General features: G+C 48.3%; 1 protein-coding gene across 5 annotated transcripts in view; it reads right to left on the reverse strand.

The window, feature by feature from the left end:
• The window catches only part of ARMC2 (armadillo repeat containing 2), an 88416-nt gene that overhangs the window by 34220 nt on the left and 29173 nt on the right, over positions 1-25023 (reverse strand). For all 5 annotated transcript variants that reach the window (XM_073220811.1, XM_073220810.1, XM_073220813.1 and 2 more), the window contains 5 exons: positions 23755-23853; positions 19870-20045; positions 15622-15724; positions 14049-14272; positions 1330-1475 (listed from right to left, as the gene is read on the reverse strand). In XM_073220811.1, the coding sequence (XP_073076912.1) occupies positions 1330-1475; positions 14049-14272; positions 15622-15724; positions 19870-20045; positions 23755-23853 (748 nt within the window). The remainder of the gene's footprint in view (positions 1-1329; positions 1476-14048; positions 14273-15621; positions 15725-19869; positions 20046-23754; positions 23854-25023) is intronic.

The raw sequence follows: 25023 nt of genomic DNA on the forward strand, positions 1-25023 counted from the left end.
ATATGGGAAAGAAAAGTACAGGTCAGTCTAACTCATGGGACCATATGAAACATCCTAACAAAATATTAGTTAAGTAAGCCTAGATATAATGGTTTAACATGAAAATATCTATTAAAAAAGGAAAATCCACATAATCAGAATACATTCAGGGCAAGCATTGAGAAAATTTAATATCCATTAGTTAGAGAAAATTCTTCCTTAACCTTCTAAAGTACAGCTAAAAAAACCCTACAACAAATACTATTTTCACCTGGTAAAACCAGAAATATTTCCTTTAAAGCCAGGAGAAATGCCACAGGCCCAATCCTCTTATACCTTTGAATAGGATGCCCTGAGCAGTGTGATAGAAAGGGGTGGGGACAGCAGGGAGAGTAGTAATAACTGCATAAAAACAAAATTATTCTTATTTGCAGACAATTTGCACAGAAAGTCCAAGAGACTCTATAGACTAACACTTAAACCTAATGCTCATCAGGACTCCTGGACACAAGATCAATAAGCGGACATCAATACTCTTTATATACACCGGCGACAACCTGTTAGAAAACACACTTTTCTGAAGATGGCATTCATAATTGCAGTAAAAGCTATGAAGAAATAAATCTAACAAGAGATGCGCAAAATCTTTTTGGAGAAGATTATAAAAGTTTTTGAAAGAAGAGAACATCATAAAAGTTTATGGGAGGAAGTCTCAATATCATAAGGATGTCAGTTCTCCCCACCTCCGTCCCAGTTACTCTACATGCTCAGGGCAGTTGCACGGAGAACCCTCACGTGCCTGTCATGGGCTTCAGCTGATTCCCCAAGTTGTCACCAGCTTGCTTTGAGGCAACTGGGTGCGGATGATCATCACTTCCGGGGTGAAGTGTCAGCACATCCGGCGAATGTGTGAGCCGAAGTTCAGTCCAGACACTAAAATAAAACCCCCTTCTATTGCTAACAAGTCAGGTGAGACTCCTAAGGGAAGATCCCCTTTTTTTCGTTACAAAGCTCGAGCGTGTGCCCAGGTGCACCAGAGGTGCACGCGTTTGGGGGTAGAGTTCTTTATCTCCACTAAGCCAAGAGGAATTCTCAACTGTTCGGTGAAAACACTAGGATAACTCAACAGCTCACCAAAGAACTAAAGTGACTTACAAATGATGAATTTAGAATCACGTTAGAAATAAACAGGAAATAGAGTCATTGGTTTAAATCATTCATTTTAAACTTGGGCTGCTAGACATTCCTTTCCTGGTAGGTGAATTAAGGAGCAAAAAACAGGATGAAAATAACCTGAAACCTAAGCACTGGCATTTCTGTAAGGCTGCCCAGTCTCCTTATTCTACCTACCTGAGTATTCTGGCAATATTGGTGCAGACGTCCATGTCACCCATGCACTGTCCCATCGCCGTGCAGAGGTCGGGAAGGGCGCTGATGCTCAGCAATGTGCTTCTTGCATGGGGTGAATCAACCAGGTTTCTCAGTGCAGACGTCATCTAGGATGCAAACATGTTGGTGCCGTTTTTTTTTTAAACTGGAAAACAGAGCGACGCTCATCAGATCAGCACAGAGCAACGCATCCCGTAAATCTCGATACGTCAGTGGGGAAGCCAAGCCCCTGGGACGCATCTCCACCAGAGAACACAGGTGTAGGCACAGGCAGCGTGGGATGGAAACAAAGAAATGAATGCAAAGAAAGCCGACTTTGGTTCAAATAAAGAATGGAATATTCGTGTTAATAAGCAACTTGTACACCAAGACCCCAGGTTAAGCATATTATCATCTGGATTTGTTTGCAGTACTACACGACTTTCGGGGGACCCTTGCAACATGCGTCACTGGCTCCACGGATTAGAGCGTCACAGTGGCATCATACAGTGCCGTGGTCAGAGGACATGTAAGGCCGGTAGGTTCTCTCAGGAGGCAATTACTGATTTCTTGTAAATTCCTCTTAATTTGTAAAAATTGCTCAAGAAAGCTATACTTTAGTCCCTGTCCAAAAGCAGAGAAGAGAACAAGCTAGTAAACCCATAAAACTAATATTGCTGTCATCTAATAATTTAACAGGCAGTGTGACCTGCCTTGTGGGGCAGCAGAGGCGGGCTGCTGGGTAAGATCAGCTCAGGAGCTCGATGCCTGAGCCGGGCCCGGCGCCCCCACTCCCGGGCTTCGGTCCGTGCCCGGGGCACATCTTCTTCGTCAGCAGAGGAGGGGTGGTAAGTGCCCGCAGTCGGGGAGATTCAATGAGACAAGGTGTGTGGATGGCACACTAGTGCCGACTACCTCCCAGGGGATCAGAAATCACGGGTCTCACCCCCAACTTTGTGGTAGGACTTCACTCCCAAAACATGGAAGAGAGACTACTGGTCGTACAGCCAAATGATGGGGATGCAAGCCCCACGTCTCTCCCTGGTGGCATGGCGGAGGGAGGCCCTCGCTCATGTCCCCACCCTGACGTCCCCGCGTCCTTTCACAGGACAAGGCGGCTACACCCCAGGCGGCTGTGCCAAGTGGAAAACGCGTAACAAGGTCTCTGGGCACCATGAAGCGTTACGTGACTGTAAAGCATCACAGCCACGGTTAATAAGCTTTCAAGACAGTCATTAAAGTGACACATATCTTTGATCAATTTTCCTTTGCAACAATAGCAACAAAAAGATTTTGTTGAAAAATAACTGCCTTGAAAGCAGAGAAAATAAAAACAATGCTTCAAATAAACGTGTACGAGTCTCCCGGAGTCAATTCAGTTACACAGCCATTTGGTAAACGCTTCCCTGGACGCTTGTCTGCAAAACCCCGGCGGGGGGCCCACAGCGCAGGCTGCAGCTCGGGGCGTCCTCCGGGGACACCAGTCCCGCCGGGCTTCCCAGGCCCGCCCTGCGCAGGACGGCAGGGTCTGGCCACCTGCCCTGCTGACCCCAGGCGGCTCTTTTGTCTGGACCCCGTGGCCGCCAGGCCGCCCGCTCTGACCCCTTCAGGGGCCGCTGCCCCGGCCCGGCCCTGAGCTCGTCTGAGCGCCTCCACCCGAGACCGTCTTGCTCCCCACGTGGAGCTGCCGGCTCGGGATGCTGTCCGCAGAGGGACCGCAGTTTTCTTAGTGGCTTTTGTTTTCTTGTTCAACTAGTTTTCCTTCCTTTTTCTCGCCTCACTAGAGGAGGTTAAGACCGTGCAGGCTCCTGTCACTCCCCAAATGCAACTTTCATAAACGGCCCAAAGCAGGAGTGGAAGCACCCTTTGAACTGTGAGGCACCATCTGGTCTTGGATGCCCATCTGGGCACCGCACACGTCACATCGTGTGACACGCATGCAGTCGTGTGAGACACGAGTCATCGAATATCGTCGTCACGTCAGGCAGCCATGGAGCTGGAAGGACATTCGTGAGACACACCGTGGGCTAGAGAAGCATGTGGTGACGCCCCAGTATCCAACACGGCCACCCCTCAGGGGCCCAGAGGCGCCCCAGGCCGCGAGTGGACTCCTGCCCCCCTCGCCGTAAGGGGTGCCCCGCCGGCTGTCCCTGTGCAGTGTCCACGGTCACAGGGCACCCTGCGCTGACCCACCGGCCCCGCAGAGTCGGTCGCACCCCGCACGGCCCCGCTCGCCAGGCGGCGCTGGCTTGTTCGTCTCCCCGAAGCCTCCGCAGGGTGAGGGCCTTGCTCTTCGCAGGGCTCCCGGGGCCGTGCACACGGCGGGTCCTCGATTAGCATGATGAATTCCTACAAGGAAACACCCGTGCACTGCGGTAAATAGAAAGGTTAGGGAATCAGAAAGCCACGGATTAGTAGATGGCATCCCCGAGGTACATGGATTTCAGGGTGATTGTGAAGGAGTAGAGAAATGAAAAGTGACAGAGGAGTGAAATCCGACCTCCTGATGGGGACCTTCTGCCCCCTCCCTGTGCCACCCTGTTCCCAGTGGCGGCCCCTGCCCTTCCACACCCGACCGGTGCCCCGTCACATCTCTCTGCGCCCAGGGTGGGCTCACCTCACCTCTGCGAAGCTGTTCGGCAGCTCCGGGTGAACAGGCCGTCCTGTCCCCGCGGTGCCACCCCCAACCCCCAGCACCAGGGCACCTGTTGCATGCACCTGCGCCCACTGTGAGCTGCCCCGGGGCCCCCCTCCTCCTGCTCAGGGGACAAAAGGGCCACGGACGGCCGCTAGCTGAAGCCCAGAGGGAGACGGGGGCAGAAGGAGGGCGGGAGGGCAGAGGTGGTGCCAGGCCAAGGGGGCAGAGGAGGCCTTCCCCTTTAAGCAGCCTCTGCCAAGGAGGGGCTGGATCAGCGGCTGCAGGAGCCAGAGCTCCTGGCCCTGGGCGGAGGACCGGGCGGAGGTCAGGCAGGGGCGGCCAGCTCTCCCCAGGGGCTGGCTGCCTGCCACCAGACCCCGCACAGGCCAGGGCAGCCCTGCAGGCTGGGCACAGAGACAGGCGGCTTTGTCAGGGAAACAGGCAAAAAGGCCATGGGGAGGAGCGTGTAGCGGATACTGTGCAAGAGTAAAGGCAGATTCCAAGTCGGCCCCCTCCGCTGTCAACTGTGCTCTGTGCTGCCCCTTGTTTGCCACCCCCAGGAAGCCCACCCGGGGGCTGCCCCCAAGGCAGGAGTTCGCCAAAGCCTATGCTTTCTGCTTGGAGAAATGGATTCGTTCCTGCCTAACTCTGCTCTAATTTCTATTGCTCCTGATTCCACTTAGTTATGTGCTCTCCTATTTTGCTGCCTATGATCTGTTAGGCCATCACAAATCCTTTAGGGCAGAGAGAGAAGTGTATGGGTAGGTGCAAACAGAAATGCTGTTTGGCCGCTAAAGGGCTTTCTGGAGCAATTCCCAGCCTCCTAAGTGTCGTCTCACCAAGAAACAGCAAACTGGAAAACGTGGGCTTCCATTCTTGGTCTCCCGTCTCCTCCTGGGCAGCCCCAGGGACACGGAGGCAACCAGCAGCAAGAGACAAAGGAGAACGTGGAATCGATTATGTACAAAGAGGATGAAAACTTAAAGCTCCTTGCTTCTTAGGCATCTGGGGCCAGAGGGGACCTAGATTCGGTAAACGTCAGGGAAGAAACAAGCCGGTGTGACTCTGGTGACTAATCTGCTGCTGAGAAACGACGGGGCCGCCCTCTGCCACTTTGGTGTCCTCACTCTTTCTGAGGCAGCTCCTTCCATCTGTTCCCCTAAATTCTTTGATCATGAGAGGCCCTGAGCCCCAAACCCAGTCAGATCTCCAGGTAAAACGCTGGGTGGGTTTGGCAAAGCTGTCCGACCTTCATCAAATGGGCGGGGCCTCAGAGGTCTCACTGTGCAGTTAACCCGGGGAAACCCATTTTAAAGGGAAAAGTTATTAAGAAGTGATTAGATAATTTATAAAGGCTCAAACAGCATTTTAGTACAGCAAAGTTAGAATTCAATGCATTTGGCATCTGTTTTTTTCAAATCAGTTATAGGTACCTAATCATCAATTTTAAATTATGTTTTCAGTTATTAATTAATTGAAAAACCTTAGCAAACACAGACAGTTTTGTCTTAAATTATGAGGCCCTCCTGATTTACATCACTGGACTTAAGAAAGACAACACAGGCCGAGCAGCTGCGGCCCCATTCCCGGCAACCTCTGCTACAGCAGGGCGGGCACAGGGCAGGGAGGGCTGGGTGGGCCCCCACCAGCCTCCATCTCCGGCAGGGAAGGCCCCTCTCCCTTCCCTTTGCCGTCCTCTGCCAGCAGAGCCCTCGGCCCTGGGGAAGTGACCAGATTCTGCCCTAGCAGGCAGTCGGCCGTCTGAGCTGCCCCAGAACAGAGGGGCTTAGGGCTCACAGCCCAGCACAGCACTCCCGTTCAGGTGCATGGGGAATTCGGCTCTTTGGCTCAGGACCTTCACCGTCAATCACGACATGGTTTCTGGAGAAACATTTTCCCGACTGCGAAAACCAGCTTTCAAAGAAACCTTTGGAACATAACGCATTTGAAAAGTGCACCATACATAGTCCAGAACTTCCTACGCTTCCTCTCCCAAGTTAGCATCCAGAGTCACGTGTATTTGTTTTCACACATTGAATGCTATGATGTAAAGGGTCTGAGCAACGACTTCATGGTTTATAAAGCTGCCTCATGAGCTGATCGCCTTTGCTGGCTGAACAAACCCCGGGAGGCAGACAGGAAAGGGGTTACAAGCCCCCTTTTCAGAGGAGAAAACTGAAGCTCAGAAAGTCTGCCAGCTGCCAGGTATGTGGGCATCCTGGGCTCCAACGCCCTGTCTGTTGTCTCCCCCACCCCATTTGGCTGTCCCTAAAGCACCCACTTTATTTCTTAATCATCTGGAACATCCATAGCCAAATCCCTCGAGCGTTACCTCAACTTAACTGCCAACTGCAGAATGGTTCACTCCCTGCTGGTGAAGTGTGAGAACAATCCCGCCGCCAGGCCGCAAAGCGAGCCAGATGACTTAGGACCGGGGCTGCGCCGCCTTCCCGCCGCAGCAACGCCATCTCCCTCCGCTACACAAGCACAGCCATTTTTTGGATCTGTGCCCAACTGAGACCACATATATGCCAAAACCAGAGCCTCCGTGGTCACCCAAGAAGTCTCATATCGTCTCACGTGTGATTGACGCAGGTCTGGCTGAGACAGAGATCAATGACAAGATGCCTCTGCACACAAAGCACCTCTAGTACCCGAAATTCCTAAGCATTTTATCAGAGCTCTGATATACGCATAGGAAAGCCTGTTAATTCATAACCGGCATCCTGCAAGTGCCTGGCTACGGAGCCTCCAGCACGTTCTCACCGCAGGCAGCCGACTTCAGCAGGAAGTGGCTCTGCCCTCCTCTGACTCCCAGTGCCCACTAGGACTATTTGACATTAACCTTTGCTTACTACAGTCTTGCCATTTACTGCCTCTATGTCAGTTTCCTCGGTAAAATGAGGAGAGAGCTGATCGTTCCAGCTATGGCTGTTTATAGGTGTCCGTGGGCTTGAAATTTGGAATGTCAACTATATAGAATGCCAGAGCGGTGAGGCAGGAAAATGAGTCTGGAAAAGACGACGACTCAAGAACTACCCCGTAACAACACCGAAAACCACAATCACATGTTGAAGTCGGTGACATGTCTTCACTGCCACAGCTAAGTCTCTGCAATGAGACCAGGTCGGGGAGATCAGACGGTGCTTGAAAAGCCAACGCCTGTCCCCAGAAACACCAGGCGTGGGCTACTTGCACCCACCCTGATGCCCCTTCCTTGCGAGGAGACACCAGGGCCCAGGGTGCTCTGCCCATCCCTCCCGGAGTGGACACAGCCGTGAGTGGGCGACAAATCTAGCTGGGGGTTCAGGGCTGGAAAGCACACCTGCCTCAGCTATATGCTACGTCTCCCCGTGACGGTGTGACCTTCTCCCTTCCCCATTTTTCTTACTCATTCTTTTCTTTCCAAGTTCAAAACCCAAGGCATTCCATGCTGAGGTCTCTGAGTGCCCCCGGTCTCTAGCCATGCCGTCCTTGGAGGGTCCAGGGTGAGCATGAGCTGCCTGCACCCAGCTCCTTCCCAGGAACGGGAAGAGGAGGACGTGGCAGAGCCCCCCACTCCGACTGCCTGCTCTCTCCCGCGACGGGCCGGCTGGGCAGCTGCACGCCTGGGTATTCCTTAGGGGAAGGAAACCTTCTAAGTCAAAAAGACCTGTCCCCTTCCCACTGATGAGTGTATAATTAAAAAATTACCAGGCCTAACAACCAATACCAGAGATTGTGACAAAAAGCTTTCATCTAGCCTCAAAAATGATATGCAAATAAGCAAAATAAGTCTAACACAGCACTCTGACTGGAGTGTATCTGTATCAATTTCCTGGCCTTAATAGTGTCCTACAGCTATGAACATGTCACAACAGGGAGAAGCTGGGTGATGGGCACACAGGACCCCTCTGTACTATCTTTGCAACAGCTTGTGAATCTATACTTAATTCAAAATAAAAGTTCAAAGAAAAGCCAAACACAAAAAGACACACACTGTCTATTTTATTTAAATTCCATTCCAGAATGGGTGGAGCTTATCTATGGTGAAAGGGATCAAAAAAGGGTTCCCTTTAGGGGGGTAGGAGAGAGGGAATTAACTGGGAAGAGGGTGAGGACATTTCTGAGGTGGCAGAGATCTTCTGCACCTTGAAAAGCATGTGGCTTACAAGGCGATTTGCTTTTGTCAAATCTCATCAGACATACAAAATCTGAACATCTCACGGTGCGGTGGATTATGTGCCTCAAAAAAGCAGTAAGAGAACAAATGACCTCGTCTGCTGCTTCCTGTTCCGGCGAAACCCTTACAAGAGACACTTGGGAAGTATTTTTTCTGTTTAACCATCACATCTCCCATAAAATTAACTATAAGAGTTTAAGAAATATAATCATGGTAATATTTGCTTCCATTTTTATAGTCATATAGCTTATTTCCTCCAAAACCAGAGCAGGGTCCCAGCAGGTGGAAGTTACTGCTTTAGTTCTGATGTCACAGTCTGAAGAGGTGGGCTTCCCATAGGGCAGCGTTAAGGCAGAGAGAGAGGTAACATATTTTCCTGTTTAAGTCTCGATGCTCATAATAATTAATAGCCTAAATATAAATTTATTAATTTCTCCATTTTAAAACTATTAAATAGGACTAAAGCAGGATTTAAAGGACCCCACCACCTTGGTATAATCCTTAATTACTAATATAATTAAAATCATTGCTAAACTAGACCCCAGTCAAAAACCTCCCTTAAATTCTGCAAATTTGTGAAGCAGAGAATAATTGGCTGAGAGTTTTGACATCCACATGCACAGAATCCCGCCCTGCTGACCTGACACGCCCCTCCCGGCTTTAGGCCTCTTCAGCACTGCTGTTCGTTTAGCTTGTCAAAGCCAGAGAAACAAAAAAGATCTAGGATTTGAAATCCATCTCTAATTCTGTCATCGTAATCTCTTATGACTAATTTTTTTTCTCATCAGAAGTAACTGCTCTTTGAAGCTCCAAGTTTTTGGTCACGTTTGCTGAGTGTCAGCCATGCACCATGTCCCACCTGGTCCAGGTGCCTTAATAGGTCACCTCATTTAATGTTCCCAGCTACTCTTAAAGCCAGCCGGAGCTTGGCATCACAGCAGAGGAGAGCGTGGTCAGGGCGGGGGACCCGGTGCCAGCTCAGGCCCCCAGGCCCTGAGGACTGTGCCCTCACCACCAGTCCACACCGCCGTGCTGAGGCCGCCCAGCCCCGGGCACAAAGGCACACAGGCCCCGGGGCTCCTGCACACACAGTATTTCGCGCGGGGGAGGAGTGGAGCAGAACTCAGCTCAGCCAAAGTGGGACCTTTACTCTGGGCTTAGGAATTAAAAAATATTTGTATCAAAACATTTTTTAATTTCAAAATACAGAGATAAAGAAGTCATGTAATGTTTAAAGAGCATGGACCTCCTGCCTACTCAAACTGCCCACACCGCGTCCCGGAATCCCTCGCCCTGGGGCCTCTCCCCAGCGCCTGCTACAGCGGGCCACCCGGCGTGTCCATCCGCTGCCCTGCACGCTGCCCACCCTGCTGTCAGGCCACTCCCTTCCTCTTCCCACTTCCCATTCCGCAGGCGAGGGAGGCATCTTGGGGAATCTGCTCTTTCTCTTTCTATGCCTAACCCTTGAGTGATTTCATCCTTTCTTGACTTCAACTGTCACCTCCGTGTAGATGGCCTGGATTTTTCAGCTTTGCCTTCTCTGCTAAGCATTATTTAATATCTCCAGTCGCCTACTGGACAGTCCTAGCTGGCTATTCTGCCGGCACGTTACAGTTTTACATGAAGACTGAATCACGTAACCCCCTCCCCCCTTTTCACCAGATCAGTCCCTTGTGTAACTCTCTAAGTGCTCATGATATTATTATTTTCTGAGCCAATCAGGCTCAAAATGCCCAAATCTTCTTTCTTTGCTTAGTTGACTCTCCGTTTCCCCAAACCCAAGTCGAAGTGAAGAAAGGGAGTGGGCGCTGACAAGGGCCGGCAGGACTGGTCTTCGGAGAGATTCCCACTTAGAGCAAGACGACGTGCCCAGCAAGGAGGCGGAAGGCCGGGATTCGAGGACGCTCTGGGCCAAGCGCGGAGGCCTGGAGGCCAGAGACGCAGAAGGGGTGGGAGCCGAGGGGCCGTGGGGCGGGCAGCAAACCACACCGCTGGCTGCCGCAGGGCCGCGCGGGCTCCACGCTGCTCTCTCTGAAGCCCAGAGCGGAGGTGTTTCTCTAAGGACTCAGCTCAAAATCAAACGGGTCAAGCTGTTGAGAAAAAAGGTTGGCAATACAAAGGAATAAAAACAAATAGGAATGTTAGTTCAAGTCATTCTGAGTTTTCATGGTTCCAGTCCGTAGTTCCATATGACACTCGCACATCACCTAATTGTAAAGTGAGCACCTTGAGATTTTCTTCGATTACAGTAAAGCAGCTTTGTATACAAGGGTCTCAAAACATAGGACAAGTGAGACACCAGGGTACGGGGGCTTGGCTGTGATCGTGACGTGTACAGAAAACACTCCTTGCCGCAGACGGGGGCTTGACAGACTCCACAGCGGACTTTCCGACGGAGGTGACCCAGCAACTTTCCTTGGCCCCACTCGGCCTGTAGCAGTGAGAGACGAACCCCAACACCTCCCGAGAGGCCACACTGACGCTGGCAAGTTCCCGTGTCTGTCGGCCACCTCTCTGGGTGACGCAGCTTGCTGCAGGCACCCAGGGGGTTTGCCTTCTCCCTGGCCCGTACTCTCCTTCCCGTCTCTGGGAGCTCTCCTGAAATTCTCGTGCTCTGGAATTCAGTGAACGTGCACAGTTTAACTTCCTTCACTCTTTTGGTGTTACAGACACATCCTGTCCCTGGTTCTGCCCGCCTGGGGGCACTGGGCCTCCGCCCTCAGCCCCTTAGAGCAGACAACCACCCTCTCCCCCAGCCTTCTCAGAATGCCGCCATATGTCTGGTCGGCAGAACTGAACGGAGGACCGAACACGTGGAAGTACCACAGTTTCTGCAAAAGAATGGGCATCAGAAGGCCGCGATCAGCACGAAGACCACCTCCTGGTGGCTGCCTCATCCCCACGATGTCACTCACCCCCGGGACTCTCCTGGCAGGGCCGCCTCTCGGCAACCCTGGCGAAAGCACCGTCTCCAGTTCAGCCACACAGTGTAGAGCACGTCCGTGTGCACGTACGCAGGCTGAGAACCAACGCAGAGGAACCTTCGCCATCTCAAAGCTAAGTTTTTCCTGCAGGCAGCATGACAGGGCGGCGGTCCTCCTTCACCCCCATTCCTTGACCTCATGCCCTTGGCCCAAAATGTAGCCCTGCGTCTGTGCTGGGGCTCCCGCGTGTGGGATCTTGGCCCTCCTCTGGCAACGCCGACGCGCTCCACCCTCCGTGCCCTCCCCTTCAGCCTCGGGCCCTCCTCGTCCCAAGCCCTGCGAGCCCCCCTCCCCTGCCGGTCTGAGCCCGTCTCCTCCCCATGCACGCCCTCCGGCAGCTCTCTGCTGCTCCGAGTCCTGGGATTTGCGACCCACGGCTGAGGCCTCTGAATCCCACCTCCTGTGCCCCAACACCCCCCTGGCAGATCCCCTCTGTTCTGACAGACCTGCCTCCCCAGCACCCCCAAAACACCCCCAGTGCCAGTTCCCCAAATCCCACATGACCGTCAGGGTCTAGCTTCAGAGGTTTCCTGTTCTCAGCGGCCTCCGCAGGGCGGCTTTAGAGAACCAGGGTGACCTGAGTCACAGAGCGTGTGCCAGCGGCTGCGGAAGCTCTCCGGGCCGAAGTCACAAAGCGGAGGACGTCTCCGCTGTCCACAGCCGCCGGCCTTCATCTTTCCTGCCTCACCTCTCGCTGGCTTACAGATATTATTTTATTGGCATGGCCATAGTATTGATTTACTTCTCCAATTGAACAAAGTTGCTTGTAAAACATGCCTCACGAGCTCGAGGTGCCAAGTTCTGGGGGTGAGTGTAAGCAACCTGTCTGCGCAGGCCAGGCCTGCTGGGCTGAGTTGGCACATGGAAGGCCAGGCAGGGCTGCACACGGAGGAGCGATTTCCTCTGCTCCCGTAGTGAAGGTGGAGTCAGGCTGCTCACATGTTATCAATCAGAGGATACAGAATCATTTTTGTTTTAATTAAGTGTGAAGGAATGTGCAGCTCAGGGGATTCTGCAAATGAGGTGGCCAGAAACAACACCCCCCACACCTGTGAGCGCGGTGGCACTGCGGTTCCTGCACACGGAGCCCGGGGACTACAGCACGGGCGCATCTCAGGGGCAGCAGAAATGGGCTCCACTTTGTCCTGCTGAGGCTGGGACAGGACTGGGGCGCCGACTGTGTCCAGAGCAAGGCCTCAGGCCCGGTCAGCCCCACCCGCACTGGACCCTGGGCAGGTTCAGAGGAAGGCTGGGGACCCAGGCCAGCACGTGGTGAGTGGCGGTGCGTGGCCAGGAGGACGCTGTGACAGGACCCCGCCCACGACCCCCTGCAGGGGTGCGCAGCTGTCAAGACAGGAAAAGGGGATGGTGGGTGGTGGGGAAAGGGAAAGAAGAGGGGCGCTCGGGCCGTGCACTGCACCCCTGCAGCCACACCAGGCGGTCGGGTCCGGACCTACTTCTGGTCACAGTAATAATAAACACAGCCACCGAGAAGGATAAAATCAGTCTACAGGGGGTTGTCCCCTGCACTGTTAAGTCAGAAAGAGAAGTGCACAGAATACCCCATTTTTGAGAACTCAGGAGTGCATGGAAGGGTGCTGGCGCCTCAGTGCAAACAGCGCTGGCTCACTGGGTGGGCCGAGGGGAGAAGCAGGACGAGGGGGCGAGGGAAACAAACACCCCGACTCAAGGCGGAATGGTCTGCGGCGAAAACCCAGAATCACAAACATCACACATGTGCACAAAGCGCATTTTCGTTGAGGGAAAAATTTGAATGACTCAGTAACACCAGCAGCATGAAGATAACGTGTCTAAATCTTCCCAGCCAAAAGATACACCTCCAGTAGAATTCTGAACCGTTTATGACTAGAAGAGGTTTTTACAATCTTTTTCCAAAACGGAGACAGACCACAAAGTCCAAAATCCATAATCACCATAAACACTTTGAATATCTTTAACACAGGGCCTAAATCTAATTTTCAACACACTTTCCTGAAGGCTTCAGGCACTCTGATGCTCCATTAAGCCTCGCAAATTGACAAGCGCATTTCAAATCTCATGAGTTATTACGTCAAAGATGCTATGGCCTGATAGCCAAATGCCATTAGAGTAAAATCCCGTCTAAGAATGAATGAGAGCTGAAGGAGCTCCGGTGACGATAATTTCACTATGAACTTTAATTTGCACAAAGAAGTAATAAAACTAACAACACATTTTTCCTCCCTGCTCTGGTCATGTCACATGTCCAGCTTTGCCACCTCCATTCCTGGCTCAGGCCTGCATGTCATCTACATGCCCCTTCGACAACTGTCCGCTCGTTACTGACTTCTGTTTTTCAGTGAAGATACAAGATGTGTGGCATTAGCTACCATCGCCATGGACAACATCCAGGCTAAACTTATCTTAAAAAGCTAAAACTGACTGCTGAACGTCTGCGCGCTGCATACTCTGTATGTATTCCATGAGCACCGCATACTGTCACCGCGTGCAGGCTGCTGCGTACTCCATGAGCATTCATACTCTGTCACCCCATGCGCCGCTGTGTATTCCATGAACATCCATACTTTTATCAGTGCACACACACCACTGCATATTATAGATGCAATTGCTTTGCACAGAGGTGCTGTTTTTCACTCCTGTGGGCCTGCTTTCTCTCACAGACTAGCTGAAACGGATGTCCACGAGCTGTGGGTGGAGCTGCTCTGTGAAAAGTTGTGGAGCAGGCTTTCCAGAGGAAGTGGGCACACAAAGTGCAGAGGTGGGGTGGTGGCTACCACCCTTGGTCCCCAAAGCCAGGCACCCCCACCTGGCTGGCTGTAACAGCCCGCCTGTGACCTGCTACAACCGCCCGGCAGGTAACTTCTGTTAATACCATGCAAACTAATTTTACACCTCTAACCTCAAGTAAAATACTTACTTGGACTAACAAGTGGCCTGAATTAGGCAAACATGTACCACATTTCCTGGTGTGCTCATTTATTTGCTTTATCAAATTCATCAGTATTTCCACAGCACCTTTGCTGATCATTTCATTAAGAAATCCTGGATTTCCAGAGATGAATTTGATGGCCCCCATACAGTACAAAAAAGCCTCCGAGTTAGCTTGCAGGTCTTCATTTCTCAGGACCTCCAATAACGACTCTGCCAAAAAGAGGGATTATCACACATATACGAGGATAGCCACAGACGGAATGAGACATATTAAAGTGCTCATATGGGAGCATCAGACACAATTTGTAAAACGTTAGTAAGAACCTACATTCAAATGCTGGTTAAGCGTCACTCCTATGATATAAAGAGGAATGCTTACTTTTAGTGAAAACTTATCTCTATAATGGTAATGACAGCAGATGGATGGGATTACTAATATGTAAATAAGAAAATTTTCCTTTAATTAAATATTCTTTGCCTCTTACTAATATTTACCAACCTTTATTTTTAGTTATGAAAGTTTTGAATTATAGAGTGACTAATAAGTAAAGCAATTTAAGAGTTAAATTTCATCAAACTTTTAAGAATATACTGGTTGCTATATGAATGTAAAATTAATCAAGACTGGATCTCTTAAAAAAATCTCAATTGCCATAGAAAGGAATACTTAGAATATAACATTCACTCTTTCCCAGGACAACTTAAGAATATCCATCCAAATAACACACAATGACTTGATGTTAGGAGTAATTCAGACAACTCTGGTAAACTTAATCATGCCTATCTCACATTTAATTTTGTTAATTTCAACATGATCATTTTTCAGAATCTTTGTTTCAGTCTACAGTTATCATTTAGCTGATTCAGTGTTACACCTTTATTTAACTACTGGCTTTATCCCTGTCTTGCTGAGGTTAAAAAAGAAAGAAGGTAAGAAATCATATATCCTATGTTGCAAAATGAAGGCTCAAAGTATTTTCCATATTGCTACCTTTGTTAGATCAGCAATACTAATTCATAAGAGATTTCTAGCTAGGTAACTATTCAAGCATCTTAATTATTTAAGGGTATATAAAGAATCAGACATTATCAGCTAGGTGGTTAGAATGTAATAAAATTCTGTACCTACATATTTGAAACACTAGAGACACTTTGTTGTCAAATTTCTGCAATAGTCATAAGGGTCCCCCAAGTCTCAGTCATTCCTACTACATCAAAAGATCAAAATTTTTAATTATGTCAAATGCTATTTAGTCTGTTTTTTCTAATAGTAAATTCAAGACCGGGAAACAAAGTGTTAAATACACTTTGTAATGTCACATAATGTTACTAAGGGCATTAAAACAAGAAAAAAGCTGACTCCCTTCTTGGGCTCCAAAGGATACATTGAACGGAATGTGGAAAACATGAGGCACAGAGCAAAACCAGACGTGGCACAACTTTTGCATATTAGTAGAAAATATCATTCTAGCTGTCATCAGTCAGAACTTTGCTCTCTAAACTCCTCACTCACACTCAAGAGCATGATGTGCCCAGTGGTCGCAGTGAACGACACTCACCCAGAATGCTGTCATTTTGAATCAGAGAGTCATTCTTCTCATTCCTGCTAATTTTAAATATAAGTTTGCAGACATTCAGAAGATTCTTTCTACTCACTTTAAGCTGCAGAGAAAGAAAACACATTTCTGTTGCAGAGGGAAATAAAGACATGCCATACTTTTTAACATAAACATCTATTTTAAAAGTACAGCAACAGTATTTTTAAAACACAAAAGTTCAAAGAAATCATTTTTGAAAAGTTTAGGCCACATATTTGCCAACTTATGGCATTTAATTAACTCATTTATAGTAAATACAATGATCTTCTGAATAAGTACTTTTGATAAGCATTTATTTCTTACTTCATAAAGCCTCATACACGTATGTGAGATTATCGGTTACTTTTTAAAAAGCACATGAGGATAAAGGGCGGAACGATGGTGATAAATTTAATTAAATGGAGTAACTGTTGAAACATACAAAGGAAGATGGGCACCAAAACTTCAGGTCAAATTAATTTTGAAAAGAATACATGGGGAAACAAAGGAAAGAAAGGGGAAGGCACTGTTTGTATAAAGAAAATTAAAAGGTAATATTCCTTCCATAGGTAATACATATGTATTTACTTTGTAAGGCTATTTCTGGAAGGCTTTGAGATAATTGCAAATATTGTTCAAAGTTTAAAATTACCTTCTGAATCATACAAAAATACTCAAGTAAATTAAACATAAGGGCAACATGGAAATATACTTTAAAGCAACAGTATAGGAGGACTGACTGCATCAAATGGCAGAATTAGCTGGACATTTACCTAGTGAAAACTAGCGTTTTTAAAAAAGAATCCTAAATGTCCAACATTAGGGAATAGTTTAATAAGTTGTGGAACATCAATACCACTCATTTAAGTAGTCACAGAGAGCGTAACTGTGAACGCTGCGTAAGCAGACATTTGACACCTGCTATAAGATGGAAAGATTATGTGCCTCACTGCAAGGGTGAAACATGTTTGTAGGAATGAGGTCATCTGAACAAATACCTACATCTGTGTGAAAAGGATGGCATATGGGTTAGTTTTATCATTGAAAGGTATCTTTAAAATTATCTTCAATACTTTATTACTGAGTTCGTTATTTTCAAAAGATAATGGACTTTGTCAGACAAGTTTTTAAAAACCTCATTTGTGTATCTCATCCACAAAGATGACTGAGCCCCTGCTGTGTACCAGGCACTGTCTGCTCAGGTAGGAGACGCCAGAGGCAGGGGCCAGAGGGCCAGTCAGCAGCGGGCACGGGCAGGAACACTGTGCGCCCTCTCCAGTGCCACCCTGTGGACGGGCAGCCATTCCCATTGTCCCCCTGAAGAGCTTGGGCGCATGTTAGAAAGGCAGGATCTCCGGCCGCACGGAGCCAGACTCCGCACTGTGACTGGCCCCTGGGGGCCCACCTGCACAGGCGGACCCGAGAAGCTTTCGTGGGAGGCTCAGAGACTCACGCAGGGCAGAACGGAGACTTCTGTCGTCGGGAGGAACCAAGGGAAAGGAAACTTCAGAACAATTTTTAATGATTAGGTGTTTAAAAAATGTTAAAAACCCAGAAAATAGAAAAAAATTATTTATCAATGGAAACATACATTGTCCTTAGTATTTGGGAATACGCTTTAGTCAGCTGACAACTGTGAGCCTCTGAGGTCAACACCACAGTGTATTCACGCTATGTGTGACATGTAGCATGTGTTTTACTTAATAAAACTGGTTGAATAAATGAATGAATACACTAGCCTCACCCCACCACCCCCAACAAGTCTTGTATTTTTAGTGAAATATGGCAAAGGAAAAGAACACGATTAGTGTCAGGGTTTTCATTACAAGTCAATCAAACACAAATGTACAATTTCTCAGCTTGCTATAAGGTCAGTTTACATTCACAGCAAATTCCTATACTTTTCCTTTTGAGGACTGAGAAATATAACTTTGAGACATGAAAAGATATAAAATATTAAGTCATATGCAATGAGACATGAAAAGATACAAAATATTAAGTGATATGCAAGGGCTGGAGGCTGCCTTACTTACACCGGCTCTCCCCCCAGCCCACGGCACCGCCCCACCCGATTCACTCGCAGCCCCAGCGTTCAGAGGCCCTGGCACAGCGTAGGTTCCTGTAGGGGGTAGTTTCCTTCTTATGCTAAAAATAGCAGTCTTTCCTATTTAAAGCAAATTTGGAAAATAAGAGAAGTTTAAGAACACTTATAACGCTACCTCTAATCAGTGCTGAATACTGGTATTTCTTTTCTGTTTTTTTCCCCTGAATAGGCTGCTAGATTTTGTTCCCCTCCTGAATATAGTGGTATTCATACTTTATATATGCTGGTATGTTAAAAAATCTTACTATAGACAGATACATTAAGATTTTTCCAATCCAAGGTTAAAATGAAAAGGGCTGTCTGGCAACCCCCACTCGGCCCAAGAATGCAAGAAAGCAGAACCGACGTGTTCACCAAATTAAAGTGCAGACAATCTAAAATTTCTGAATTGTAATAGTAAACTGGTTGGTAAAATAAATATTGCCAGAAAGAAGTCATGAAAAACATCTAGGGCCCGTCTACCTTCAGTTTTGTGGTTGAGGTTTTTTTTCTCGAAGGCTCTTTATGATGTGATTTAAAAATCACGCAGACCCCGTCACCAAAGCCTCAGTTGACGTCTTGGCTGGAGCGTCCAGGAGACTTGGGAGGCAGGCAGGCGGCTGGACTCGATGACCTGAGGCGGCCCGACCGGTGGCTCCGCCGCTGACCAGGGGGCAGCCTGCCCACCTCTGCCCTCCGCCGCACCTGCCCCGGAGTGCGCGGCAGAGTCAGTGTCACGGACTGGGCTTTATCGCCTCATACGGTCAGTTCAGAATGTGTCCACTGCCCGGCGGGTCACTTAGCCTTTTGCCCTAAAATAGCTGAGTAGGATGGCACCTTTACTAACCAAGTAATACTCTCCCTGGAAGCATTATGGACCCGTGAGGTTTTCCTTCTCTTTCTCTCAGTTGTTTCTCGGCTTGGTTTGGAGCAAAAGGTCCAGCAGCCAGCGAGCCAAAGGCAATCAGCCCCTGGGCAGAGGGCTGCCCGGGTCCTGCCCAGCGCGGCTACACCAGCGGGGCCCTCCGGCCTCCCAGAGGGGCTTCCTGGGACGGCGCCCTGCACTGGCGCCAGGAGGGAAGTGGGCACGCATGCGGGTATCTCTTCTCTACCCACAGCTTTCCGCTTGACTTGCCTCTGTGGTTTATGCCCTTTTTTTTCTCATTAAAGTTCATTAATCAATTATCATAGAGAAGGGATTAAAATGCTACTGAAATCACTACTTCAAAGAAATGTTGCTTTTTGAGTGACACATCATATCACAATTTTTAAAAAGAGGTGAAGAGTTTAGGATGACAGCCGAATAGGAATATAGCTTCTCCAAAAAATTACACAGAATCTATAGCCTGAACCATTCTGCTTTAGGAAAGACATCAAAATAAATGGTGGGCACTCTTATCAAACCGTCAGCAAGTATGCCAACACTCACCTTCACTGTGTACTTTCAGACTTTATATGAATTATGGGTGTCAACACAGTAGCTTCACTTTTATGAATCCAGGCAAACAAAGCTTCATTCGTTTAGCGGCCCTCTTAGAACATTCTATAATAATTGTGTCTTATCTTTTGGTTCCAACTGTTTATGTCTGTGGCAACAAGCACCCCCCTCAAACAATGGTATCATTTTCTTCGAGACAGAGTTTCTACAGACTGTTATCTGGCATCCGGCCTTTTCTGCTAACACCTTAGGAACCTCTATGACCACACGCAGCTGTTTCTCTGTTTCGTGCTAGTTCATAAAGCGTCTGGCCGTTGTGTCCATGGCCCAGTTTATCTTAAGTTACTTATAGAATCATGTGACAGAATCCAGCACCCAGCAGGAACCTCAGGGCAGGAACCTCAGCCTGGACTCTGACCTGCAGTCAAGTCACTTGAGCAGCTGTTTCGAATGTATCTGCCTGTTGTCACTTTTTTTTTTTTTGACCTAGCCACAGTCCAGATGTAAGGGTTTATTTGAACATTTTCTAGATACTCAGCCTCAGTTCCTTAGATAGTCTGAGGCAGTCAGACTCTGGGTATCAGTTTCTTACCTTCATTTCTTTTCAAGACTCTAAAAGAACACACTGCATTTCTAATCTTCCTTGCATTATTTATGAATAAAGCACTAAAACGTCTATGTGCTATAGTTTACCAGAGGAAAAACTTACTGCTAGAATAATTTTTGCAAGTTTAAGGCTGAGCAAGTCTGAACCAACATCCACCAGTTTATACAGGGTCTTCAGGAGGACGCTTCGTCTCTTGAAGGTACTTCTGAGCATGTCTCCTTCCTGCAAAGCGCAATGAAGCCTTGTGCATGCAGCACAGACTGTTTCGATGTTCTCTTCTGTCAGAGCAAAGAGAGAGAAGCAGCACTCGTTCAGGTCAGGCTTTCAGTGTCAGTAAAACCCTGTCGTTATTTCCCGGACATCTCCATGTTCTTCTCTCACAATTTCTGTCCACCTAATTTTTTGTCATTGCTCCATCTCCCACCATGCTGACTTATTTTCACTAATCGGTCGGTTAGCTTATCCAGAATGCACAGTCTTTTAAAGAGTGTGTAAAGAATGGAGCTGCGGTTCCTCCAGTTTATTCCAAATGCCCTCCTTCCGTGGCACAGAAGCAGACAGGCCCTGCGTCTCCACCGCCAGCCCTCTGTGGCCTCCTTCCCCTGGCCTAGCATGTTCTCCTTACCTCCTTTCTACCCGTTTTGGTCCTTCAAGGCTCTGTTTATGTTCTGGCTCCTCCAGAAAAAGTGCGCTTACTCCACATTCAACAAACATTACTTTGCACTATTATTTTTCACACACATGTGTGTTATATCTACGCCCTTGAACAGAAGTCACACTGAGTGAGTAGGGCCATGTCTACACACAAGTCGTGTCAATTGCGCCTGATATTGAGAACACTGTCCTGACAACCTGTGACACAGTTTAATGCAGATTCATTCCTTAAAACATCTATTGCTGAAAACAATGGTCAGTATTTTTCTATGAGAATAATGCTCAGTATCTGAGAAGAGAGGGTTCAAATGGAACAAAATCTCAAAATGCCACCACCTCCACTATTATGTGCAGGTGGTGATTAGAAAAAGGGAGAATAAAAAGAATACTTTGGGTAGAAAACAGGGGAGACCTAGAACATTTTATTTTATAATTGGAATTCTGAGGAGAGTGATTTTTGGAAGTGGAAGCCACACTGATAGGCACCTAAGGAAGAAAAGAAACATGCAGAACGGCCCATGGGCGGGGGCAGGAGAACCCAAGGCGTAAGGTGTTCAGTGGGAAAATACTCTCTGATAGAGTCCATCACAGAATTTAAAATTAGGGAACCAATCTTAGATAAATATAATAATGTGTTCTTAAAAGCCCGCACAGAGGAAGTGTGTGCCTGCAGAAGGAAATGACTCAGGCCATTTTTAGCTCTTTTCAACAATAACATCTAAGAAAAAATTTTAAACCTCAATAGCTAAGTAACCTTCAGTGCCTTTCAGTTAAGGACTTCAATAATTGAACTGATGGGAAGTGACTTAGACTAACTTTAAATAAAGGGAAAAACCTGAGTTCTATTGTAAGAAACACTTTTGTTTTGCTGCTTTACTCTCTGTTACTGGCGGTTTCTGCACAGACCCCGGGTCCCGGCAGTGGCCCCTCTCCGGCAGCGGGCAGACTTTGGGCTGTTTCTCTAACTCTTTCCTCTGCAGACTTGCAGCCTGGCGGGTGCAACTCAGCAGCAGCTGTTTTAGCCTTCGAAGATATTTAAAAAGAAGGCTCAAGGGTCAAATTTCAAACTGTAGATCAAATTAACTCTTTATTAGGTTCATTGTGAATGCCAGCTTCAAAATTCATCTTGAATCTAAGAGCTGTCGAGGTTCCCAGGGGGCTAAAGCTCGTGAGTAAGCCTGGTGAACAGTAGTCTCCCAAGCGACCTCTCCCCCCAAGATACTGATTAATCACAAAGGGACAAATAGCAACTTCGCAGTGGAAAAACCTGGCAGACACCACGTTTCCCAAGTGATCCAAATCCCATCACCAGGAATGGACCAAATCAGCGCCGCGTGCCTCCTGATACGGTGACACAGCACCGCCCCTGCCCGTGCCACACAGTACCGGCCCCAAGTGCCTACCCTGGGTCTCGGCACAGGAGAAAATTCCAGACAAACCAGTTTGTGGGGCAGTCTGTAAAATAATTGGCCTGCGCTCCTCAAATATACCAAGGTCATGGAAGAGATGTGACAAATAATTGGAACTTAGTGACCCAGGATTTTCTTTTTCTATAAAGGAAATGACTGGGTAACTGGTAAAATCTGAATCAGGTTTGCAGAGTACTGTATGACAATTTCCAGGTATGTAGCAGAATGCCCTCGTTTCTAAAAAATACACACCAGACATATGGGACTTAGGGATATGGGACATCATGTCATCAGCTGTTCCCAAATGGTTCAAAAAAGGGAAAAAAATGTGTGTCTGTGTCGGGGGGTGCGGCATATGGAGAAAAAGAGAGGACGATGGAGCGAGAGAAAATGATGGGGCAAACGTGGTAAAAAAAAGTAATATTTGGGGACCCTAGGAGAAGAGCACACAAAATTTCTATTTTCGAAGTGTCTGTAAGTTTCAAACCATGCCAAAATTAAAAGTAAAAAGAAAAGAAAGAGAGAAAGGAAAGAAAGAGAAAGAATCTCAGACGGTCAAGCACCCCGGCCCTCCGCCACCTGCTGCTCTTTGGGTTGTCTGCGAGAGGAAGCCGCGCTGCGCTTAACGATCCTCCGAGAACGAATAGGGATCCGACCACATTTCAGATCCCAAATCCCAGCTGAATTTTCTCTTTTGGTGCCCGTGGGGGCTGAGCCCCCGGGCTGAAAGCTCTCCTCCGAGGCCGGCTTTGCTGCCGGCCACGGTCCCCACGGTGTCCTTCCTAGCGTGGGTCCCTCTCCAGCCCTTGCCCAGACTGGCTGCTCTTCTCACGAGCTTTTGCACATGGCTCTTAGAACAAAGGGCCTGAAGTTAACCCAGCTCCCTAACATGAGGGTGAAAACATGCAACTCGAGGGATCAAACCCATTATGGCCATCATCTCGGGGTTCTGAGCGGCAGTGAACTTTGGTGGGAACTGAGCTTTGCACGGAGTTGACGTGACCGCCCACAGCCATGTGCTTAGTAAGAGCAGCTGCAGGACCAGAAGCCCTGTCCGGGGGCCCCCACATTAGCCACGAACACAGCCGAGCATCAGCAGGGGGCCGAGGAGGGGTGGGGTCATTGGAACCTTCTAGGGAGCGGGTCCCTTGCACGCTGCCCTGCTTGGCTGCCGCAGAGGACTCACTCACCCTGCCTCTCACGGGGCCACTTCCTGGGCGGCCGTACTGGTTCCCGCATCTAAGGAGCCACCCATCCCACAGTTCCTGGTGAGGGTCCGCCGTGCGCTCACCATGCGCCCCGTGCCAGCACTGGGCTTGCCTCTGGGGTAGTGCCCGCTGCCCCACCACACCCATCTCCAATTAGGAAATGGGGTCTCTGAGGACTGGCATTCCCCTGACAAGCTTTCAGAGGTCACCTCTGCAGAGACCCATCCACGGTGGGCCTCTCCCTGCTCTGAGCGCCGCCCCCTGCGGTGGGCCCGCCTCTGGAGGGTGGGGCATATACATGTGGATCTAGAGAATCATGGGCACACCTGCCAAGGATGGCAGCCTGTGAGGCTTAGTCAAAATTTCAGAGGCCTGAAATCTGTTTTAATGTTTCACTTTCCTGTGTTTAACTTCTACCCTAGAGAGTTCAAACCAGCATTTCTGTGGACAGAGAAGGTGATCACTAATTTATATTCCAGGGGTATTTTAGAAGTAAGCTCTCTTGCTCATCTAAAGTATAAGTTCACTCACTAAAATTTAGGTTTACATGTAAATAGCTCATACATACACTTCTGGGTAAATAAATAGATGACACTTCATTTGTTTTTGACGTTCACAGAAATGCCTAAGTGTACTAAAAATACCAGGGCACTGGGGAACACATAAATAACTACAGATATTTTCAACTTAAAACAAAGACTGTATTTTTTTTTTACCCTTTTCTAATTCATGCAGTATCGGTACAATCCTGGTATTCCAAAAGGCTTCGTCTGCTTCTATTTCCGTAGCCTTTTCTTGCAAGTCGGCTTTTGAGACTGCGGAAGAAACCCAGACCAGGAGAGAGCCGTGAAAAAGGGGTTGGAACTGGAGCACCACAAGCCCCTGCCACTCATCATTGAAATGAATAAACTCTAGAATTGAACAACACTCTGCCCCCCAAGTCCAATTCCTTCTAATTAGAACTACCAGTCTTCTAATCATATCACCCCAAATTAAACTCAGGCAAGATAATGTAAAGAGATCAGAACATGTAACTCTGATTGGAACACTGTATAAAGTCTTAAGCTTTGTAGATGTTGAAATTATTGTCAGCAAGCAAATAGTTTTGAGTTTTTTTTTTTTTACTTAAACTTATCCTTCTGTAATATGGAATAAATAGAGGACTGTATGTAAAGAATAAGGATTTTGAAAATGTTTGATGAAAAATTTTCTAAAATGGAGGCCCGCGGGGATATTTTCCTCTAGAAAATGTTCATATCACATGGGGCCAGTGCCGTCAGTGACATGGGACCTTACAGGGGGCAGTGGGAAAAGCCTGCATCTGGGGCACTGACAGGTCTTAATCCAAATCCCAAATTCATTCTTATGCCCTGAGCGACTGAGGTCTGGGTTCTGATCTTTTTTGAGCTGCACCAGCAAAACAGGGACTAAAATATTTGCATTCAGGTTTTGAGAACTAAAAGACATGACGCAGGCACACGTCTAGTGACAGTAAGTAATGAATTCACCTTCCTGATTTATGCTCGGGTCATCAGGGTCGGAGGTGTGTTGGGGAGGCACTAAGCTACTGAGTCCAGAGCAGGTGCCGCCTGCAGACACAGGCTGTTTAGGAGTAGCGGCCACCCTGTCTGGTCCAGAGGCAGTGGGCCCACAGGTGGTTTCTGTGTCAGGATGAGGAAGACCCCAAAGTGCCCCACTTTCCAGATGAAGAAAGTGGGGCTCAGGGGCATTAAGTTACCTGCCGCAGGTCATACAGCTCTGCAGCCCGTGTATCTGGCCTCTATGCTACTCTGCCCTGCGGCAAGCCAGCGAACGAACAGGTAGCTTGAGGGGAATGTAAATCATATTAGCAATTGTGGATCATGATGACATTTCGCCCAGGCAATGCCACCAAGACCTAGAACACCGACAGTCCCAGCTGGAGGAGCCAGCTACCCGCCCGTAGCCGCAGTGCTGGAGACGCTGCCCACAGGCTCTCTCCTTTG

The sequence above is a fragment of the Manis javanica genome, chromosome 13 (assembly GCF_040802235.1).
Source record: "Manis javanica isolate MJ-LG chromosome 13, MJ_LKY, whole genome shotgun sequence".
Lineage (NCBI taxonomy): Eukaryota > Metazoa > Chordata > Mammalia > Pholidota > Manidae > Manis > Manis javanica.